Source organism: Pipra filicauda, unplaced genomic scaffold, assembly GCF_003945595.2.
Source record: "Pipra filicauda isolate LSUMZ 115617 unplaced genomic scaffold, ASM394559v2 scaffold130_size2058158_pilon, whole genome shotgun sequence".
NCBI lineage: Eukaryota > Metazoa > Chordata > Aves > Passeriformes > Pipridae > Pipra > Pipra filicauda.
In genome coordinates, this window is record NW_024103774.1 from 1,070,648 (window position 1) to 1,094,252 (window position 23,605).

General features: G+C 37.1%; 1 protein-coding gene across 3 annotated transcripts in view; it reads left to right on the forward strand.

The window, feature by feature from the left end:
• Window positions 1-23,605, forward strand: part of DDC (dopa decarboxylase) — a 72,429-nt gene that overhangs the window by 22,162 nt on the left and 26,662 nt on the right. For all 3 annotated transcript variants that reach the window (XM_027743624.2, XM_027743625.2, XM_039378187.1), the window contains exons 3-8: window positions 5,083-5,196; window positions 5,876-5,995; window positions 10,014-10,148; window positions 13,616-13,759; window positions 20,176-20,242; window positions 22,299-22,393. In XM_027743624.2, coding sequence (XP_027599425.1) covers window positions 5,083-5,196; window positions 5,876-5,995; window positions 10,014-10,148; window positions 13,616-13,759; window positions 20,176-20,242; window positions 22,299-22,393 — 675 coding nt within the window. The remainder of the gene's footprint in view (window positions 1-5,082; window positions 5,197-5,875; window positions 5,996-10,013; window positions 10,149-13,615; window positions 13,760-20,175; window positions 20,243-22,298; window positions 22,394-23,605) is intronic.

Consider the following 23,605-nt stretch of genomic DNA (forward strand, 5'->3'; position numbering starts at 1 on the left):
GGAGCCTTTACATGTTAAATATGATCTCACACTTTACACAACTAATGTTTTCTGTTCTTCCTAGAAATAATCGAATAATTCTTTTGCTTCAAGCAAGGCTTACTTTTGGAAATAATCCCCTTTCCTCCCTTGAATTGGTTAAGGCAAAGCTTTATAACTTTCAATTTCATGTGATATTTTTTCTACCCTCATAGCACAGTAAATATTTTACAAAATGGTAATTTTATTAGTCTGCTGTGCCTAAAGTGTTCTTTCAAGCTGATCTTTAAATGTTAAAATTCTCTTAGGAGACTTCTTTCTATTACAGAGTTGACTAGAAAGGATTCTCCCCAATACTTGTTCTGTTGACTTGTGCTCTTTGTGCTCTAAATGTCAGCTTCTTCTAGTACCTAAAGGCAGATGGGCACTACCTAAATATTAGTCCTTGGATAGATCGGTATTGGACAACAATGCAGAACAAAGCATCTGGCATTTGTCCAGATCTGAATCTTTGTTGTTTTTCCATTCATTGTATACCTTTTTTATTTTAAATATATGCTTGTCTCCTAAGATCTCTAAGTAGCTTGAAGAGGACTGAATTATAAGTCAATGTTAATGAGGAATCTGTCCTTTGGATCTCTGCAATAACTACCTTAGGTTACTTCTCTAGATGTAGCTGGTGATACGATTGTGATGTAAGTGGACATTGCAATCTCCAAATGTGGTTAGTCAGTGTACTATAATACCAATTCCTTTTCATTGACCAATGTAAATATTTGATATTCAAGAGGACTTTATCTTGTTTCCCTTGGAGCCAGCCCTACTGTCCTTTAGCAGGCAAAAGCTTCACTGAAGTCAATTGAAATCTCTCCACTCTTTTCCAAGGTTTGTGGATGAAGTCTTAAATCCAACAGAGTTAAATCAGTGCAGATTAGATAAGAGAATTATATCCAACACATACAAATACTTTAATTGCTGCTCATAGACATGATTGTCTTTTCTTTTTCATTGGAGGAAAATGGTAATGATTGTGAATTAGAACAGAAAACACTTTGCTTTGAGCACTTAAGAACATTCAATAAAATAATGCCAGATTAAAAAAATAAGAGATGAATCATTTGAGAATAGAAAGCGAGACATTGAATTCCAATTATGTCATCAATATGTCACGTTCCCTCCTAACTAAATGGATTTTTTCTTGATATTTATATTCCCTTCAAACAAGTTTCCTTTTACAAAATGATACATTCTGAAGAAGAAATGTTCTAACCAAAATCTTTCCACTGCTGTGAAATGTTAGTGTTAGTGACACAAAGAGCACAAGTACAAAAATCCCAGTTCTTATAGTAACTCTGATTCTGCCTGTGTTGTTTATACTAAATTCTGAAGACTCACGTGAGCACAGAATCATGAGCTCATAGTATAGTAGTGATTGGATGGTACCTCTGGAGATCATTTAGCCGACCCCCACTGCTCAAGGCTGAGTCAGTTAGAGCGAGTTGTTTAGGACTATGTCCAATTGGTCATGGAATATCTCCAAGGATGAACTCTTCGCAATCTGTTGTCCTATTCCAAGGTTGGAACTGTCTCACAGTAAAAAAGCTTTTGCTTATGTTTAAGTAGAATTTTCTGTATTTCCATTTGTATACATTTCTTGCTGTCTTGTCACTGGATACTGCTGAGAAGAATCTGACTTCACCTTCTTTACACCCTCCCATGAGGTAAAGAAGGTTAACACAATCCCAGCTGCAATTAATCATCTCCACTGGCCTTTCACTGGAATCACTCCAGTATGACCATGTCTTTCTTTCTTGTCCTGAAGAACCCAGAACTGGACACAGCATTCCAGGTGTGGCCTTACTAGTGCTGCAAAGAAAAGAAGGATTACCTCTTTTAACCTGTTGGCAACAATTTTCCTAATGTGGCACAACAATGCTGCTGGCATTGTTTGCTGCAAGGGCACATTGCTGGCTTATGTTTAGCTTGTCCACCAGGACTCCCATGCCCATTTCTTCAGAGTTGCTTGCCAGCCCTGGCATATACTGGTGCAGGAGGTTATTCCTCCCCTGGTATGGGATTTTGCATTTCTCTGTTGAACTTTATGGGATTCCTGTTGGCCCATTTCTGCAGCCTGTTAGTGTCCCTTTGAATTGCAGCATGACCATACCGTATATCAAACACTCCTCCCAGTTTTATGTCATCTGCAACACTGCTGAGGGTGCACTCTATCACATCATCCTGGTCTTTAATGAAGATGTTAAACAGTACTAGCCTTTCCCATTCACAAAGCTTTGCTGCCTAGCCCAAATAACCTTCTTGTCCCATGTTTGGAAATAGCTTAAAGGTTCTTTCATCTTCCCTGAGATTGAGGTGAGGCCTGTAGTTTCAAATATCATTCTTCTAGCCCTTCTTGAAGATAGGAGTGACATTTGCTTTTTTCCAGTCTTCTGGAACGTTCCCCAGTTGTTGTAACCTTACAAAGATGTTTGAGAGAGGTCTCAGTGACACCCTTTAGCTCCTGCAGCACTTGTGAGTGCATCCCATTAAGCTTCATGGACTTATGTATATCCAGTTTATTTAAATGTGTCCTAACTTGATCCTTCTTCAGGTAAGGTCTTTCTTGCTCAAGTCTTTTCCCATGCATTTCAGGAGCCTGGGATTCCTGATTGGATGATTGAAAATGTGAAAATGGTGTTCCTTCAGAGGAGCAACGATCAATTAATAGTGTGAAGCAATTATGCAGTATCCATTGCTGTCTTTACCCTATAGGAGAACAAGCATTCATAAGTGGTGAAACTTCTTTATGGAGACTTATTGTGAAATGTAATGTAGACCTCCAAAGGGCAGTCCACCAAATGATGATGACAATAATTGTGCTAAATTCCTGGTATTTACACAGGGACAGAGGGAACAACCAGTGAACTCTGATCTCCACAGCAGGAAGGCAACATGGAAAGGATCTGCCTATATAAATATCAATGGGAGTCACTTTCCTCTCTCAGATTTGCTTTGTTCTTTTAAAATGTATCTCCTCCTTTTTCAGAGCCAAAGATGAGTGTAGTTGTAACTGCAAATATCAGTACTGAATATGCTACTTTTCCTCACATTGGATCTATTAATGTATGAACTTTCAGCTGAAGTACCTATCTTTAGTGTGTGGTAAGGGAAGACTGTTTCTTAGACTAAGGCAGCCAGAGAAAGACATCCTTAGAAGAAATACTGGAAATCACATGTATCTGAGAAGCATTAGAGTGGTAATTAAAGTGAACCCAAGACACTTGTGTATCATTATTTATCAGCAGCAGGCTGAAAAAACAAGCATCAATTATGCTGTCTTTGCAATATTTGACTAAGTGTGTCTGTTCCAACATGGTGAAAAAAAAGAATTTTACAGCTGCTTCAAGAGGAGGGGGAAGGGGAGGCAGGAGGAAGAACCGCAGCTGCGCTTGCCCTAGGGCTTTTAGCTTTTTTGCTTTATGTGAGTAGTGCAACTGAAATCTGCTGTGTTTCATCAAATAAATGGCTCCCAGCAAGCAGTCAGTTTAACTTGATTAACCCAAGATGAATGTCACAAGTCTTACAGATCACAGAGAATTAGAGCTGGCGAGATGCACAGTGGCAGCCCTGGCGTGTTATGGACGTCAGTGAAAGTGTGATGGGTTCTATCAGGGACCACTGTTTCTTGAATATTTTATTGTTTTCTTGTGAAGAACCAAGTCCCATACAATTTTTTCTGATTTGTGAAGGAAAGTGTTTACCACAAGTGCTCTAAACTTTGTTACAGCAAAGAAGGAGATCCAGACCAACTATGAGATGCAGCTGGAAATGTTAACAGTGGCTTGTCTTTGGATAGCTGATTTGACAGGTTTGGACCTAGTGATGAGAAAAATGAAATCTTGAACATACCAGGTACAGGCCTAGTTTATACAGTGAAAAATTGTAATAGATAGAAGCTGTTTTCATATGAAAGAGATAGGGACATCTGAAATTTTATATATGGTATACTACAGCAAGAGAAGTGATGCCTGATTCATTGTGTATGCAAGAGTTAAGACAGTTTCCCCTTAGCATGAAGCTTGTCCTTTCAGGAAGAGCTGGTGGTTGGCATGAAGAAGGTTAGAAGAGGAAAAAAAGGGATATTTGCAGAATGCAGAACAGTGCAGTAGAGTGATTCCTGAGTTAGCTCCAGAATCAGAAACCTTATCACAGACTGGGAGAGAGGAGTGTAAAAGGTAAAATTCTTGAGAGATGGGAATGCAGAACAAAACAGCAAAGAAACACTGAACTCAGGCAAGAGAGAATGTGTATTCTTTCTCCCCTCTGGTTGTAACAGAAGAATTCCAGTATTAAAAAAGAGGAAACAAAATGATGTAAGAAAAGGCTAGCCTTCAAAATCTCATCAGCCTCTGAATTACCCCCAAGAAAAAAATCTTATACATGTTCTGCTGAATTATCACTTTATAGTTCATCTAATCCTCTAGAAGCACTTCTTAGAAAATATGCCTTTTACCTTGAATGTGAAAGTTGTTTTTGCCAAACATAGCACATTATCATATCACATTATGTCCCATGATCATTGCAATGTGGCTGTACATTTCCCGTTTTTGAATTTTATTAGATTGGAGTTGTGGAGCATTATCAAGTATCTCACAGATCCTTAAAATTGCTTAGATATTACATTAAGTGCTTGAATGTTAACAAATAACACCAGAGTGTGGACAAGAGAGTTCTGTGGACCTCTGCTGCACTGAAGACACTATTACTAAGGCAGTTTCATGACAGAGATGGAAGAACAAAATACCAGGGAGTCCCTGACAGCAGAGGCTCAAGAATAGTGTCCTGCGCAGAAGCTTAGGCTGGAGAACTCTGGTTTTGGAACTGTTGGGAAGTGAAGGTGAGAACCAATTTATTTTTAATTTGAGTAAAAGGTAGATAAAACATTGTGAAAAAACAAGGTAAGTTCTTCTAAAAAATGAGATCTTCTGTTACAGCCAGGTAGTTAAGCACTGTTGGCTTGTCTCAAACTCCAACCTTCTAATTTTGTGACAATTTATTTCTGCTTCCTGCGTTAGTTAAAAGTAACTATTTTCCCCCTTAATACAGGTGACTCATTGGCACAGTCCGTACTTTTTTGCCTACTTCCCTGCAGCCTCTTCCTTCCCAGCTCTTCTTGCAGATATGTTGTGTGGTGGAATAGGATGTGTGGGCTTCTCTTGGGTAAGTTTACTCCAGTGTGTACTGCTGTGTGGTAATGATGCTTCACCTTGCCAAGATTTTAAGCATTTCAGTAACATTCTACAATGAAATTATTGCTTAATAGCAATGAAGTCACAGGACTATTTTTGCAGGTAAATTTCCTTAACTAATTAAGTGTTTTCACACAGACACTCTGAATAACTCGAGGAATAAAAGGCTATTTCCTCTTAAAAGTTTTGACCTTTAAAAATCACCAGCATTTAGAATTAGTAGTAGCAGTTTGCAAACTCCCTGGTAATTCAATAAGTATATGACTACTGTCTATCACCCACTGTTGTTATTTCTCATTTCATCTGGATGAATGGAAAACTGTGTTAAAAACCTCACATTCATATGAGGCGGACTCTTCTCAAAAGAGGCTGGTATTGGATGTTGAAAAAAAAAAGCAAGATGTAAATCCTAGCTTTGACATTTGATAGTTACAGTTCTTTGTAAGGCCTATTTTGATATTCTTTTTGTAAGTATTAGAAACAGCATGCAAAAAGTGGTCTTCAGGTTCCTAATTTGGCTGGTAACATTAGTCATCTAGTCTCTTCCTCCATAGTGAAAAGACAGAGAAAGAATTATTCTTGCTCTGGTAGATCTTATTTCACTTCATGGTGTAGTGAGGTTATTCTCTATGTTCTGGTTTTCAACACAGGCTGCAAGTCCAGCTTGCACAGAGCTGGAGACTGTCATGCTGGATTGGCTAGGGAAGATGATTAATTTGCCTCAAGAGTTTTTAGCTGGGAAGGATGGCCAAGGTGGAGGAGTCATTCAGGTAAGAGGGGACCTGAAAAAAGAATACAAATTGAGTTTGTGAATTGATGATTTTGTGAAATCTTTATACTAAGACACTAATAAAGGGAATAAATTTTTTTTTCTGCCACATGGGTTCCTTTCTAATTTTCAAAAAGATTGATGCTCTGTGAGAAGGTCCATAGGCGGGTAGGATCATTCATGAAAGTAATGACATGAATGTTTTGATTTTAGAGCAGCTGATTTCTGAAACACTTCTCTGTGAAGAATTACTAGTAGTTCAATTTAAAAGCACAGTTTAGGCTTAAAATTCAAACCAGAATAATTTAATTTGTTGATCAATGAATTGAACTCATACCTACCAACAATGTGCGGCAATGGCTCATAGCTGAAATTATAAAAAATCTTCTCAAATAGAAATATATCTGAGGATTTGAGTAGAGCAGCATGAAAAGTGCTTACAAAGGCTTCCATGAAGTCCACCTTATACGTGTGCAATTGTTTACTTCAGTCAATTTTCAAAAGAGCCTTCCTGTTTGCTTTTTTTTTTAGGAGAAAAAGTGTCGGAGATCAAGCAATGGATAACAACATAGGAGATAATCTTCGATACATAGAAATAGCAGAATGTTGTAGAAAGTCTGTCACTCTTTGCCAAAGAAGTTGAAATTATTTTAAGAAATATGGGAATATTACAATAAAATGAAGAACTGCTTAAAAGTTGAACCTAAGCAGTACTATCAGTAGATAATTCCATTTTCAGACTACACTGCATCTTCAAAATAGAACAAAACCCCAAACTTTGACACTGACTGCTTAATGAAACCTACAGTGTCTGAACAGATAACATGATCAATAATGAATATGTCATCAATGGGCAAACTTGCCTGCATAATAATGCTATATTATTTGTCAGCCATAGCTCCACTAGCGCATGGTCATTCTGCAAATGCAGCTCTGGTCACAGCTATTAATCTATTTAAATAGAAAAAGACTAAATTTTAAATAATTGTTCTGTGCTCCTTTGATAGTCTCTGGAGTCTGGTCATTGGAGGCCAGGGCACAATCCATTTTATCACAAGACAGACTTCTAATATACATCTAAATTAGAGGCTAGAATCAGAGGCTTCTTTCTTTGATCTCAGCTGCAAATGCCTACAGCATATTCCAATGAATTCTTCCCAACATCTTCCAAGGCAAGAATGAATTTAACCCAACTGTTTTGATTCTCCTAGATGGAGCTGCACCTACACCAGTGCATTTACAGTATGGTTCTTTATTCATCTCCTTGCCCTGTTAGTATCTTTATCATTACGATTGCTAGGGAGGGGGTTACATTCAAGAAATCAAGCTTTCGTTGTGCATCTTAGCAGCATCTCTTTTGTACCAGTGAAAGCAAGCAATTATGCCTGATTGTTATCAGCAGGAAATATTGCCCTTCCAGGCTGACAGTGCTGGATTGCCCATAATTTTCATCAGAAACCAGTCAGTTTCAAAAATCGAAAGTGGGCTGTGTTCCTGCTTACAATGCAGTCATTTGGGCTGCAGATCTTCATCTTGCTCCTGAAACAATAATGATACAAATAAGAGGCAAAGTGTGAGGCAAAGACAACAGGAGTGTGTGAAAGTGCCAGTCATTCTCTTGGTAAATGCCAAGTAATTATTGTGGTATTGGGTAAAACCGAGCCTGCGAAAATTGGCTCTTAATTACATTTGAAAGTCTATGTCAATATGAAGCACTTTGTTGTTGTGTGCAGGATGACACTTCAAAATGGCAAAAGATGAAAGAAAATTTCAGTTCAGAGCTCTGGTGGACATGAACATCAGCTCTTGCTGATATTTCTTCCGCCTCTTGAGCCTGCTTGCCATGGCAACCTTTGTTTGCTTGTGGTAAAAGGAAAGGTATCATCATCCTTCACTTAATGTAGAATACAGCATTCAAGAGGGGGAAAAAACAGCTTTTAAAAATAAATGAGAAAGCAACTTTCTTCCTGAAGTTTGTATCCTGCTGTTCATTCTAGATAAATTGCTGGAAAGTGAATTTTAAAGAGTTTTTTTTGCTCAGCAAAGTATTTTAGGGGTGAGACAAAAATATCGTTGGCCTGGCAAGGAACACTGCTGATTTATCTTGTTTGTCAGTTAGCCAAGTAGTTCAAGAACCAAGGGGGGTTTTTTCCTTAAAAATATTTAGTGCAAGACTTTGGTGCAAAGTGTTTAGAAGAGCCTTGGAAACCAGGTTCTGCAAACACTGTAAGCTTCAGTATAGAAAAGGTGACTCAGTATAAAAAAGGTGATTTATGGAAACTGAGGCAAGGTGAAAAAGCCTGTGTCTATTGTGAGACATCCAAAAGCATCTCCAAGTTGCCGGATTCAGGTGCCTTTATTTAGGCTATGGCCCAGCTGTATATCAGAAGGCAAGACTCAGCTGGGCAGCAGGCCCTTTCCTTTTCATCCATGTTTCTGTATCAGGAAATTCATACAAGAACTGTTGTTTACATTGACTATGCACCAGTCTGGATGAACAGCCAGGATATCTTGTGGAACTCCTCAGAAAGCTGAGGCTATTCTTCAGCCTAAGTCATTCACCCACCCAACCAGGCTGTCACCAGAATAGTGCAGGCCTAAATTTCCAGATCTCAAATTAATGCCTTAACCGTTGTAATTTCTTACAGCCATTTTCTTTCATATATATGTGCACATTTTTTTAATGTGCATATTCCTTACATGTCCTGGAAATACACTAACAGTATAAACAGTTATTTTATTTCAGATATTTTGACTTCTTAGACAGAAACAGTAGGATGATTTCTCCATGTGTAAAAGGCACCTTTGTCTTATAAAAATAGCTCAGCTAATTTCAGTATAGGAGAAACTCTGAATTCACTGGGATCATTTTGATGTATGAAATCTGTCAGATCAGGCCCATCTTCAGGGAAGAAAAAAGACTTCTCAAGTATTTAAACATTTGTTGTAATTACTAAGTATACATAGGTCTTCAACAGAGGGAAGATAGAATTTTGCTACAGGACAAAAAACATCACTCCAAAATGAGTTTGTTGACACTTGGGATATTTCAGAGACATACATATTAATATAATCGACTGTATCCATTGCACTGTTATGATTCACATGATGATTGATTAACTTTTAAAGTACCTAAAATCTTGATCTTGCATAAGATACCCCAATACATTGAAATTTATGAACACATGTTTACAAACTGTTACTTGTGGTTTAAAAGAGCAGTTTAGAGCATGTCTCTTCTGCCTATTCTAGATGAAAACTGTAAAAAGAATTTTTGGAAAGTTGTATTCTGTGAAATCTACTGAAAAATTGATACAAAAAAATTCCCCCTTTTGTTGTCACAGAGTATCCAAGGCACATTTTAAACTGATGTTTTGTGAGTCAAAGAGCAATTTAGAAATAGTGTGTAACTGTTCTTTTCATCTGTGTGTTTGTGAAAGAAAACATACATAACTAATACTTTGAAATGCAATTAGCTATAATCAATCAGCATTTTTTGTTTTTCAGTGTTTTTTCTCTTTTAGACACAATAATTGACTTACGCAGGGTAATTCTAATGTCAGAGAAGACATATAATTAGGCATGTTGCTTGATAGAAGTGAGAGCTGATGTTCAGATCCTGATGGAACTTAAATGAGCAGAAATCCAGAGTTAGAACAGAAATCAGCAGTTAGCCTGCCATGGTTACTGGTTAACAACTGATTAGTGCCTGATTTGAGAGCCTTTTCACTTACATTTAAGTCTGTGAGTCCAGCTTTCTAGCACTGTCTGCAAGGCCGGTGCCTAAGCTGAACAGGCATAGAGATTAAAGAAAATAGGCAGAGGCATCAAGAAGGAGGAGACAAAGATTAAACACAGGTTCCGCCCTTGCTGTCAGACATATTTTTAAAAGTGGGGGATTGCACAGTTTCTCATCTGCAGTTTTTGTTAACAACTTCGCAGATTCATGCAGAAGAAAACATTGCTTTTCTTCTTCTGGAATGTTTTCATTTTGAACCTTCCCTCAATTTGTCCCACAGGGAAGTGCAAGTGAGGCCACCCTGATTTCACTGCTTGCTGCTAGAACAAAAACGATCAGACGTGTGCAGTCAGAAAAGCCTGAGCTAACAGAAGCAGAGATCATGGGCAGGCTGGTGGCTTATGCTTCTGATCAGGTGAGTACCTCTCACTAACATGGAAACATGGCATCTAATACTTAACAATTTCAGCCATCTGAATGGGCAGGTGAATTAGGCATAAACTTCTTGGATTGGTCACTATTCGGTTTTGCTTGTTTAAATCTTACTGTACATCATAAGTGTATCCCTCAGGGGTCCATACTGGGACCAGTATTATTTAATATCTTCATTAAGGACATAGATGAAGGGATGGAGTGCACCTTCAAGAAATTTTCAGATGACATTAAGCTGAGTGGTGCGGTTGATAAACCTGAAGGATGGGATGGCACCCAGAGGCACCTGGACAAGCTCAAGCCCATGGGAATCTCATAAGGTTTAACAAGACCAAGTGCAAGGTGCTGCACCTGGGTCAGGGCAACCCCTAGTATCAATACAGGCTGGGGGATGAAGGGGTTGAGAGCAGGCCGGGCCCAGAAGGACTTGGGGGCGCTGGTGGATGAGTGGCTGGACATGAGCCAGTGATGTGCACTCACAGCCTAGAAAGCCAATTGTATCCTGAGCTATATCAAAAGCAGTGTGGCCAGCAGGTTGAGGGAGGGGATTCTGCACCTCTGCTCTGGTCAGACCCCACCCTCATGGTTTTAAACTGAGAGAGAGTAGGTCTAGATTAGATATTAGGAAGACATTCTTTACTGTGAGGGTGGCAATGCACTGGAACAGGTTGCCCAGAGTGGTTGTGGATGCCCCATCCCTGGAAATGTCAAAGCCAGGTTGGATGGAGCTCTTGAGCAGCCTGGTCTAGTGGAAGGTGTCCCTGCCCATGGCATGGGGATTGGCACTAAGTGATCTTTGAGGTCCCTGCCAACGCAGGACATTCTATGATTCTGTGATAAGTGGGCTGGAATCTCATGTGTGCTACCATAATACGAAGGGTAAATATCCAAACGTCAGTGTTACATAAGTATTGCTTCTTTATAAAAAGAGCTCATTTGAAGTAAATAAAGATAATTAAATAAGGTGTTAATTTTAGTTATGTGGAGTAATTCTAGACCATCTTTTGTTGCATCCAAACTTGTATGTCCATCTATGCATGCATGTGCATACACATGTGCAAACAAACACACATACATCATCCCCCTATATGCCTGCATGGGTGCAGGTGCAGGTGCAGGTACACAGACAAACCTAATGCATGAATATAAAACAAATTGATCACAGTACTTGAAGAAGCTCAAAACATTTTTTGTTTGTTTTTAAAGAAGAAAAATTCTAAGATCTCCATCTGCCAATCAGACTAAGAAATCTTTTAAGGAAACAGAAAATATAATCCTTGATTTCTGACTGTGAGTGGTATTTAGCAGACTGAGTTATGCTAAATGCTCAGCAGGCCATGACAATGAGACGTTTTTACTATTAATGAGAACAAATTGTACTCTTATGAGTTCTGCTACTGCTACCTTTCTGACACACTAATACTGCTGAAGGGCCAAGCAATGTTGTTTCTCAATAGCTGTAACATTTTCTTACCTACATGTCAATGAGACAGAAAAAAACCCCCTTCCTTAGTACCTAACGTTTTTTTAAGTAATATTTGATTATGCAGAATAAAATGGCCAGGTTTCAGCCTTACTTTGATTTACTAGTAAGTGTATGTTAAAAAGCACTGTAGAAGCTAAAAGTACACTTGCTCTTTGCTGGTGGCAAGAGGAACTACATTTGCATGGTGAGAAGATTCAAGAAAAGAAAATATGAGGAAAGATAACTGCTTTCAAAAGGCACAAAGGATATTTGTCCTTTTTTTTGCCCAAGACCCTAAGGTCAGTATTGCGCAGACCACCAGTCCCAGAGCTCTGACTGACCCAGTGATGCACAAAGCCTTTTACTTGTTTTGATTTTTTATCCCATGTAAGTGGCTCACCTGAAATGAGGACTGACAGGCCTTCCTGCCTACTGAAGGTCAGAGGATCTTGTGTTTGCAAAAGGATTTGCCTTAAGATACTGTTGACCTTTCAAAGCAGGTTGTTGCAGAGCTCACTGTTCCTTCTGCATTAAGAACAGACCTGTGTGACTCACAGGCAATAATCCACAAAAGAAAGTTAAATGTAAGCCATTCTGTGGGAGTGAAAACCATTCACTGACAGAGCCCAACAATGCAGGAATGCATTTGGAAGAGAATCTTGCTACAATTTTTAAGTCTTGATGAAGCAATTTAGAGGTTCTGACTGGCTAAAAACCTCAGTGTATTATTATAGTTTGCTTATTTGCAATTCTTGTATATATAAGTTATAAAACATATTTTTCCATTGTACACTTGAATGAAGTATGGTATTGCTATGCCACACATTGTTTCCACTTCAAAAGTTATATTTCAAGTCTAGGCTTACAAATTTTCTCAAATTGGTACCTAATTAGTTTACCAAAGCATTTTAACAAAGAGGCATGCTGAGATAAAAGTTAATGATACATCTGCCTTTAAAACATGTAATTCCAGGGATATGTGAAGTTGAAAGGCAAAATCTTGATCTTCATCTAGTCTAGTTTAGCTGAAGTTTTGGATTATTATTTTCATGATTATATGCTAAATTAAAATAGAATTAATAAGCGCTCTTGTATGCACTGGCAAAAATCAGCAAGGGTAAGATGGAGATGTGAGAATAGTCATGATATGAAAAGGTGAGGAATTTTTCTCTTTCAAATTAATGATGATTAATGAAACTGTAGAAGGTGGAAGGTAAAATAGGTTTTTCTTTTGTTTTAGTCATGTTGTAAATGAGAGTATTTTGTGGCTAAATGTATCTTTCATTGTCAATGGAGTTATTCTAGTTATTATTCTATTGTACTTCATAATTTTACAAGAATTTCTTAGTGATATATTTGTTTTTATTTCTGGAGAATTCAAATGAGGTGGGTTGTAAATAAAATAAAATAACATATTGGGAATGATCCTTACTTGCCTAACAAAATGAATGAATGATTGAACCACAGTTTAGTCAGTACGTAATCTAAAAGAAATGGTACTGTAAGAAAGTATTTCGGTTTATATCATACCATGACATGTATTATTTTAGAGGTCAGCAAAGCTGTATGCTATAAAAATGTGCTAGTGAGCAACTGAATCATTATCAGGCAAGCTGATTATCTGCACATCTTTTGGTTGATTTAGAGCCAAAACCTCAAGCTCTACATCAGTCCTACCATGTTAATTAAAGATCCCACTAAGGTTAATTGAACTCCTGTCTGAATTGTGTCATGGCAATGGTCTCAAGGATATTTCAGGGTTTTTTATCAGTTAATTGTGTGTGTAGGTATATATATTTATGTGTGTCCATCTGTCTGTCTATCTGTATGAAAGAGAGAGAGGTATGTATCTTTTACATACCATCAACAGTCCCAGGATCTCAAGTATTGCTTTACCTGAAAGAAATTTTTTTTTTTTTTAAATTCAAATGAACTCACATTCCAATAAAAGGTGTCAGTCTTAAAACTTCCCCATTTCCTTGTAGGCTCATTCATCTGTGGAAAGGGCTGCATTAATCGGTGCTGTGAAGATTAAAAATGTTCCTTCAGATGATACATTCAGTGTTTGTGGTTCAGCCCTGAAGAAGGTTCTGGATGAAGACAAAGCTGCTGGTCTTATACCATTCTTTGTGAGTACTGGATTTTAATTAATCAGTGGATTTTTTTGGTTCTGATAAGCTACTTTTGACAAGAGTAGATGGTCTAATCTGTAACAGAGGCACTGATAGGCAGCTGAGCTAGAATACCAGGAGAGGTTCCATGAGTGTTCTTCACATGCCTTTCTGTGCAGGAGGAGAAACTAATCGGAGCAGCCGGTTGCATTTCTCAGCAAAATGATGTTTTAAAAGGACTTAAGGTTATATTAGACTGTTGAATAAATAGGGGTCCATTTTGTAGTTGCAGGTAGTTTTGCAGTGTTATAATCTCCCAACCCTTGAACTCTGAACCGTTTACCTTTATTTTTCAGTTTCTAACTTACTCATAAAACAAGCTTAAAGGAAATAAATTAAATAATGCTCCCTCAAGCTTAAGTATCTTCAAGAAACAATAGTTTTCCCTCCTTGGTATTTTAGCAAACAAATGAACCTCCATAATATACCCCAAATATCATCAATATCAGGCATTGTCAGTTGGGTATTTGTGAGTACATAACTAATCCCTAACAAGTGAGCTATAGGGAATGTGGCTGTGGAAGCTTCAGATGTCATCATTTTTTGTTATCTGTCCACCTTCTTTTCCAGAGATTCCTGCTTTTACAACAGTCTAGCAAAATCTCCCAATTTTTGACATAGAACAGTGTTAGATTAGATAAAATTCTAAAGCTGTGTTCTACTATAAGTACCTGATCAAAAAGAATATTTGCTTATTTGCCAGATCTACTCCTCCTGCCAGTTCAGAGCACCATCTTATTATTTCAAGTTAAAATGAGATTTTACCATTTGACTTTTCCCATGAATTAAGTAACTTCTGTTGTGGTTTTGTACATCACCAACAAAATTTTTTGCTTCTTTCCAAGCATTATGTCTCTGCAAAACTTGATATTGACCATGGGCTGTATAGATCTATTAAGGGGTATAATATGCTACAAGGAATATGTTTTTACTAGCCTCCACTGAAGAAAAACTGAAGAAAAAAACCCCACCGACAACTAATTTAGAAACTGAGAACTTCAGAAACTGATTTTTCAAGAGATTGAAAAATGTGTCACAATGTTTTCAGAAAAGTCATGTCTGATGAGTTTTTTTCTTTTTCATGTGATAACATTTTGAAAAGGGCTAATGTGAACTTCAATTTCTATGAACTGCTTTTTGAAGAATTAGCCGATTAAGCTTTCTTATACTCATGGATAAGTGCCAAATGGGACTAAGAAGCTTAAATTTCACTGAGCTCTTTTGAAAATATAATCTTTTTACTGTTCTTGTTACTAACCTTTAAAGTCTGTTTTTATGTAGTATGAGGATGACTAGAGTGAAAAGTGGTTTTATATGTGCAGAATGATGCTAAATTCTAGGCTGCCTAGAATGATTGAGTCCTTGGAATGACCAAGCGCATCCTATCAATTAATTGATTCCCAGTGTAGTAAGACTATGACTGAGAAACAAAGCATCTCTAGGTCTTCCAAAATGAACTTTTTTCTGTGGGCTGCACCTATAGAGGTGGAGAACATGCCGCAAGGCATGTTTTATTCCTCTGTTATGTGATCCCAGCTCATAATACCTTACACAGGATCCTACTTTTGTATCTTATTGTTAATTTTAAACAAGTACAGCACTGTATCATGTCTTTATGCACTAACTGCAAAGTTAATGTGTTTTTTTCCTCAACTTTTGTCCATTAACAAAAAAAGAGGCAACTTGCCCTTCATAAATATTCATTCCTTATTAATTTTTCTATGTGTAATGAGGAAATAAAAAAATCTGGTTTATGTATTCAGCGACACCTTTACAACAGATGATTTAACTGTTGTTTTTCTTCCTCTGTTTGTTTAGCTGTGCAAAACAGGCTTTCAAAGACAGCAGAGGCTCCATCTGAGTTAATATGGCTTGTACCGGATCTTCCATTTATTTGAATGCATAAAACATGTCAGATTAAAGTAGATTTCATTATCCTTATGGTTGGCTACTTAAAAGGTGTGCTAATTCTCTGCCATGCTGAGCAGCAGTCCATGGACTGTATTAGTGCTCCCTTTTCTGGCTTGAAGATTTCAAAAGCATTTCCATTTCTTTTGTCTTGAGTAATTTGGTGCTATTTTATTTTGTTCTGACAACAAAGATATGCACATTACCAAGGAAACACCTTATGCCACTTGATTCCTTGTCTCCCTGTACTCACTGATCCTTCACTAAGGGGAGTGATTCAACATCAAAGCAACAAGTTTGACGGAAGAAATTCTGCCTGAAGAGACTTGTGACAGCAGAGAGATCATTTCTAATGAAGATGTCTTGTTTGCATCCAAGCTGTTTCAGTCTCCCTTATCAGCAAGAAGTTTTGTAAGGGATTAAAAAGAAAATTCAACTAAATTACAATGCCTTATAGGCATGATTCTCCTCTTATACTTAACGAATAAATGAGGAATCATTATACTGAACTTCATAGAAATGCTTTCCCTGTAGAGGTGAGTGGAGAGTCAGGGCCAGGTTTTGTTGATGTGAAAGAGGTTCTGTCATTACAGCAATATGGTAGTTATAGGTTTACTTTTCACAAACATAGGATTTTTTCAGTCAGCCTTTTTTGGGGGAGAGGCATTGTCTTTAAAAAGAGTCTTTGCATTCCTACCCACCATCAATATCTTTTAGCATTAGTAATGTGTATATCTTTCTGTTCAGTGAAGGCTATTGCCAGTAGGTACCCAGATCTCTACTTTTGTTTTCATTTTTTTATTTCTAAATTCAGACTTGTGTTAATTTGTCTGTTTCAAAGTACTTTTGCAGAAATTGAAACAGGGGTATTTTCATATAGTAAAGCAAGCAGACTGTGCAAACAATGCACTTAACCATGTCAGGTGTCGAGACACTAAAGTTGGTCCAATTTACCAAGGAGCAGTTTCCCAATGTGGATGATACGCAGCCATTAAAGGGTGAGCTTTAAAGCATATGCTGAAGTCATGTCCATTTCATTAATTATAAACACACACTGGTGGTTAAACACATGGTAAATGCCTTTCTCAGCTGGGCCCTATGGTCCCAGCTTGAGACAGGCCTCTGCGTTCGCTGAATGTTGACTGGGATGCTCAAATTTGGAGACCACTAAGTTAAGCACTTCTAAATTCAGATGTAGTGTCCACTGCATTCAAGCCCAGTTCACTTGAATGCATGTAAGTGGCCTGTGAGCTTTATGCTGTCTTTCATAAATCAACACTGATAGGTTGCAGCTGGCATATATATAGTACAATACACTTCAACAGCCTTATCCAGTATAAAGCTCCTATGACATGGTTGCCTTGCTGCCCAGCGTGAAGTCTCTCTCATTCTAGCTGCAATGACTTTTCTGAATGATGATCTGCAGGATATTAAGAAGCAGGCTGTTTATATCCAGACTCACTTGGGAAACAATAAATCAGACTGACAGAGGAGCCATCTTTTCAGTAGAAGTCAACACTTAGATCCTGACCACAGATTTCTATTTGGAAGAAGCATTCTGGAGACATGTACAGATGCCTAGGGTGATGTTTCTTAACCCACAGTTTATGAATGATTGCTGTTTTGTAAAATAGTGAACAGTGGTTTAGAGAATGATTTCAGTTTTCTTCAGGCCACAGACATTGTCATAAGTGCAAGCCAGCAAAGAACTGAGTAGGAGAAAATAAAAACAAGAAGGGAACATTGAAAGTCCTGCCTCATTTTAGTTAGTTGCAAATGAAAAGCTTTGTGATGAAACCATGCAAAATGTGTCCATGTCTTTTGCAAAAGCTATAGGAGGTTCTTCCAGTTGAAAAGATTGAGAGTAATTGCTCTCAGGCATCATAAACGTTCATGGATGTTTCCTGATATAGCTCTTCCTTTTAGGAAACTAATACATGAGATGACTGATGCAAGCTTTTCAACTGTTTTGTATTCACAGCCAGGGCTGAGTCAAATTTGAAGTGCACAACCTGAAAAGGATAAGGCCTGCAGGCTATACTGAGCCATCAGTCCCATTTCTGTGATGTAGCCTGTCCCCTGCCCTTTGCACAAATGTGATTTTTCTGGTGTTACATAGGCTACAAATTGAGTTAGATTCATTCTGTAGTACTGAGGCGGGGTAACGAGAGTCCTGACAAGAGCAGATGCTGTCACTTTAAGTGGTTTCTGAGAATTAAAGCAAAGTAGCTTTGAGGCTTAGACACCTGCAGAGAGGAAAACAAAATTATTTTAGAAAATGAGGTATATTTTGCAGAATAAGCTATTATTTAAACAACTAAGAATATGTTTGAACTCATATAATCTCTCAGTGAAAAAACATACTCCTTATCCTGATTAGAAGGAGAATACCTTAACTGCAGAACAATACTAACAACAATAATGTGTAACTTTCTGTTGTGAAATCTTCCTCAGTATTTTAATTGCTGGACTAGCCAAAATAGTTTCACTCTAATCTTGTCAGAAAATTCATAACATATTGTCATAAAATATAGGTGTAAAATCAGTATTAAGTCTATAGTGCACTCTTTTATTTATTTCCCAGTCTAATGGGTTAACCCCTATTCTTTATGTATATAGAAAAATTGGAATTTTCATCGTGGTATCCTCCAATTCTTATGATCCAATGTGTAGATCTTCAGCCAAAAATGAAATGCAGGTTTCTCCTGATTGTGGAAACATCTTAGGTAGACAACAGTGTGTTAAATATGTTTTCACTCCATACGTGCATGCCCTCTTAGTAAAAATAGGGACCCAATTTATTCCTATTTCAAAAGATACCCTGCAATCTTTTCAAAGCAACCTCCTTCAAATGGTGATTGGTCTTCCAGAGAAGTCGTAAATGTACCTCAAAGCACTTTAATTTTTTTTTTCTTCTCATATGACTCAGGAATATAGGAAGGCCCAGTATGGATAAAGATTAGATTATTTTGAGGGAAAAATATGTTAGCACACAATTTTACCAACTATATATACCGTATGATTCTCATTTTCAGAACTGTATTTGTTTCAAACTCAGGTTCTTAGTGGCTTGATACAGAAAAAATACTGTATTTTCCCTTTATTATTTTAATAATTACTTTTTGCAAGTTTTGCTATGACAGTATGTTTCTGGAAAGGTCTAGTGGATGGACAAGTATCATCTAGGTTTTTCCTTTTTCTTCTTACTGGTCTCATCATGAATTCACTGAGGGACATGTGCACGCATACACACAGAAAAATGTGGCTAGTTGTTGATATATAGGGAAAAACTGTAAAAGCAAAAGATAGTGCGTTGACAGTGTACTTGGCAGAAAAAGTACCTAGAAATAATAAAATTAAAAAAAGCAAAATTCTGGATTTGGCATTTTTATAGTCATCTCTTGGCTGTACTGTAGTCTGTGTGTGACCGTGGATAAATTATCTAATGCTTTTGTACTTCAGTACTCTGACTAAAACCCAGCTTACTTTATTTATCTATTTAAACTGCAAAGTGTCTTTTATTATGTAAAAAATCCAGTACAAGACAAAAACCAGACCCAGCTTTTATTAGTGCTTTCAGAAATGAGACAGGGTGTTTAAAACATAAGTGTATCAATGAAAAATAAAATAATGTCAGTTTAAATGCACTTGGTATTTGGGATTTTTTGGTTAAAATTCTACCTGCATATTCCCAGAAAATTATGATTGCTCATTTTCTCCTAGTTATATTCTCTTTCTACTGTGAAATTTAAGCATTTGTGTTAGCTCTGCTTTTGACCCACTGATCACACAGAAGGGTACATTAAATGAGACATTACAAGAATGAAGGAAAAATAGTTCCAGTATTTTAGGATGAATTTCTGAGAAGTTTATCTGGGAAAAAATCTTGCAAGTCTAATAGTAAACATATGCTACTAGTGAACAGCTTCCAGGCTGCAGATCCATTGAGCATAAATCAGTTACAAATCTCTGTTGCAGAGCTCTAATCGAGGCAGCAGCATTTGTGACCTATTCTGTCAACAAGAATTCCAGCACCATAGTTGCTCAAGTTCAGAACTTGCTTATATACCATGAACTGCAAATTATTTTGATGGCAATTGCATATGTGAGGTTAGTATTTGGCCACATGATAAGCATGTGGAACACATAGAAATTATATAAATTATAGAAATAGCATAATACTGTGAATATATTGCAGTACTTATCAGTCAATTTTATATTGACATTTGATTTTATGCATCTGTTTCAAAGGATACTTATGGGAACTTTGGAAAAAAATCCACCTACGTTCTCAAAAGTTCCACTAAGGATTGGTAATGGCTAACATCAATTTATTTTGCCCTAAACCACAATAGTCCTATATCATTTATCATTTATTCTTTTTGTTTATTGTTGCCTTTGCAGACAGTTTTTTAATTTGATAATTTCCTGTGCTATAACACCTTTTTTTTTTTTTGGTTCTACAGTTCTGTGCAACTCTCGGAACCACACCTTGCTGCTCCTTTGACAAACTGTTAGAACTGGGTCCTATTTGTAAGTCTTTGCTGCTTCTTTCTAAAATTGCAGATAGCAGTTTAAGCCACACTGAGTCATTTCCAGGACATTGTGCAGTGTCAGTGTTCCAATTCAATAAAGCTACTTATAGATGAGACCTTCAATTACAGTTTTATTTCTAATATTAGTCAAGCAGCAAATGTGCATTCTCAAACTCTTAAAAAGTATAGAGGACATTGCCTCAAGGGTTTTTTCCTGGGGCAGTCATATTTTGAAACCCTGTCAGTTAAAAATTACTGTAAATGCTTCAGTTTGTAACATTTTTCTTCAAGCCCTTCTACCTGCAAGTGCATCTATAGCAATGGTGAATATCAGGAGAAAGTTGAACTCCCATTCTCCTCTGCACCAAGTGTTTTGTTTCTGCGTGGTTCTAACAACTATGAAAAGTAGGGAAATATGCACCAAAAATCCACATGTATTCTTAATCCTTACTCTCCCCTTCCTGATTTTCTTCATCTTTCAAGAAAATAGAACAAGTGCCAGGGTGTTTAATGCAGTGATTGAGTCATGGACTCGTCATAAGTATTTCTGTGTGATGGTTTGTTTTTTCAAGCTTTGATCTGCAGCAGGGTTTGGTCAAAAGCACATGCTTGCTGGCTTATGAAAATGCAAAGTACATTTAGAACAGGAAATTTACAGCTATAAGCAATTGGAAGCAGCTTCATAGAAACTGCATTTGATGTTCTGGTAATTCATTCAGTGGGGTTTAAAACTTTGGGGCATGTGTGGTGGTCACTTGCTCTGTGAGGTTTCTTGCTCTTCAGCACAAGCCCCAGAGACTCAGTTTCTCTCAGTCCTCCTTTCCAAACAGGTTTCTAGTAGTCTGCTGAGCAGCTACAGATTATTTTGCTGTTTGAGTTATTCCTATAGATCTGACCTAATAAAACAGTGACACCAATACTTTTAGGTATAGCAACCAGTCATGTTTTTCACCTCAGTGATTCCCTGTTTGTGCAGAAGAGATGAGAAGGATTTCACACCACTGAAATCAGAAGTCTCATGCTAGCTTTTCTGCCTAATTTTCCTCTTAGTATACAAGAGCATATTTAAAAATAATTAATCAGTAGAACTTTCAACATGTTTTCAAATAAACCTCAGTTGTGGATTTTGTGAATAATATTGTATTAGCTTTTCACAGACTTTTATGCAAAAGGAAAATGTAGTTTACAAGAATGAAAATTTCAGCTTGAACTTGGTGCCCAAATGCAGATCTCAATGGATATACCTCTGTATGTGGAAATAACAATCAGAATTGTCTGGTGACCAGTGTAAAAATGTTATGTGGGCTTTAGCCATCAACTCATAGACCAGAATTGTTACCAAATGCATTAATACTGTGATCTATAATGGAATGTGAATACTAAATTACAGAGTATACATGGGCTGCTCATATGACAAAATATTTCTGCAGAAACCATTCAGTCACTAATCAAAACTAGCACTTTCTTAACACTTCAGAGCTTGCTTTTGCAGAAGTATCTCCATCCTTGTAATAAATAGTTTGCTGCTGGCAGTTCAAAAGCATGTGCATGCATATATATATCAATATGTAAAGAATACTGTATAGAGATGTGTTTGTGATTCATGAGTTAGAAGTGGGGAGCACAGCTAATATTCTAGCTCTTCTTGCTAAAGTAGTTTTATTACCATAGAAATTATAGCTAAATTTCTAGATACATTTTTTTTAAAGTGTATTTTTTAATGGTTCTTGAATCAAAATCACATAGTATTTTGTGTTGCTTAATATTAGTAAGATAAGACATGATGATCCTTGTGAGTCCCTTCCAACTCAGTATATTCTATGATTTTATGACTTTGTTCCAGGAGAAGTGGGGTGGAAAAATAATTTGTTATGTATACATCTTTATATATAAATGAAAACCCAGATGGTAGAAACATTTAATCTCTTAATTTAATTTTAAATTGGGAAAATAATGACATCAAAGAAAAACCTCTCAGGCACTTGGTTTCATGCAAATTAATGGGGCTTTTTAATCTGCTGTTTAATTTATTTCCCCTTCAATTATTTTTTTAGGTAATAAGGAAAATATCTGGATGCATATTGATGCAGCCTATGCTGGGAGTGCATTCATCTGCCCTGAATTCAGGCATCTTTTAAATGGAGTGGAGGTGAATGGTGTTTTTTCTCTAGAAGCCTGCTAAAACCTTGCTCTTTCATAGAATTTGTTTGTTGTTTATGCATCCAAGATTAATAGCTCTTCCAGAATCTCCAAGTAAGCTGCACCTCAAATCCCTGTACATTCTATTACGTTACTTAAGTTTATATAATTTTTACTTGTTTATACTGGAGTATGCAAGTTACCCCACTATGTAGAAGTTTCTCATTCAGAACAGCAAATAGCAGTGAATCAACAAAGTGTCTTGCAAAATAGAAAAGTGGAACTTTTTCCCAAATAACCCAAATGACACATTTATAGAAGCCTAATTCTACCTTACATGCACACACAAAATTATTCTAAAAAAAAAGTTATGTCTTATTATGTCATTATGTCTGATTTTTTTCTTGCATCCTGAAAGTTATCTAGGATATAGCCAGTAGCTCTATCTCAAACAGACAGGGTTTAATAACCAAGAGAGCTAAATGAAATATTCCCCCAACAGCACTCCTGTTCCTTTTTCCTCCCCTTGCTGAGCTACTTGGCATTCAGTTGCTTAGATAAGAATACTTCAATTTCCTGCTGCTCCCCTCAGACAGTCAGATAAGTCCTTGTCTTCCACGCCAGTGGAGAAAATATTACTGTTTGGTAAAGCCAGAAGTTTAAACACAGCACTGATAGGTAGTGACTAATGAAGAAGAAGAGGGAAAACCCCCTCACAAATAAAGCATTTCTTTCTGTCTCTTTTTTTATCAGCAAATGAAGCTTGTTGTAATTTCCTGTGTGGGAATATTTTTTAAATTATTGTTATTGGTTCCCAAAGGAAATGAAACAGCGTCCCTTGTCTGGGCCAGCATTTGTCACAGGAGTAAATATTTAACAACCATGAATATGTTTCCTACCTTACCTAGTACAGGGTGATAGCTAGATAGATATATAGATAGATAATCTTCTGTTATTAGAGTAATTCTTAATTGTTTACAGGTGACAGGGAAGGTTATGAGAAGCAAATGAGAACAGAAGAGTGCTATAACGTGCTGCCAGGCCCCTATCTCTCTTTTTTAAGGCTGATGAGCCTTTCCCACATGATGTCCATCTTACCTACCTGGGTTTCTTCTGACACCACGCCTAAACATATCTCAAGTAAACTGGGCCTGGCACGTTATGTGTATAAACATGTATTGCCAGTCCTTATCTTTGGTGGCATTTCTTTTGACTCTAGATG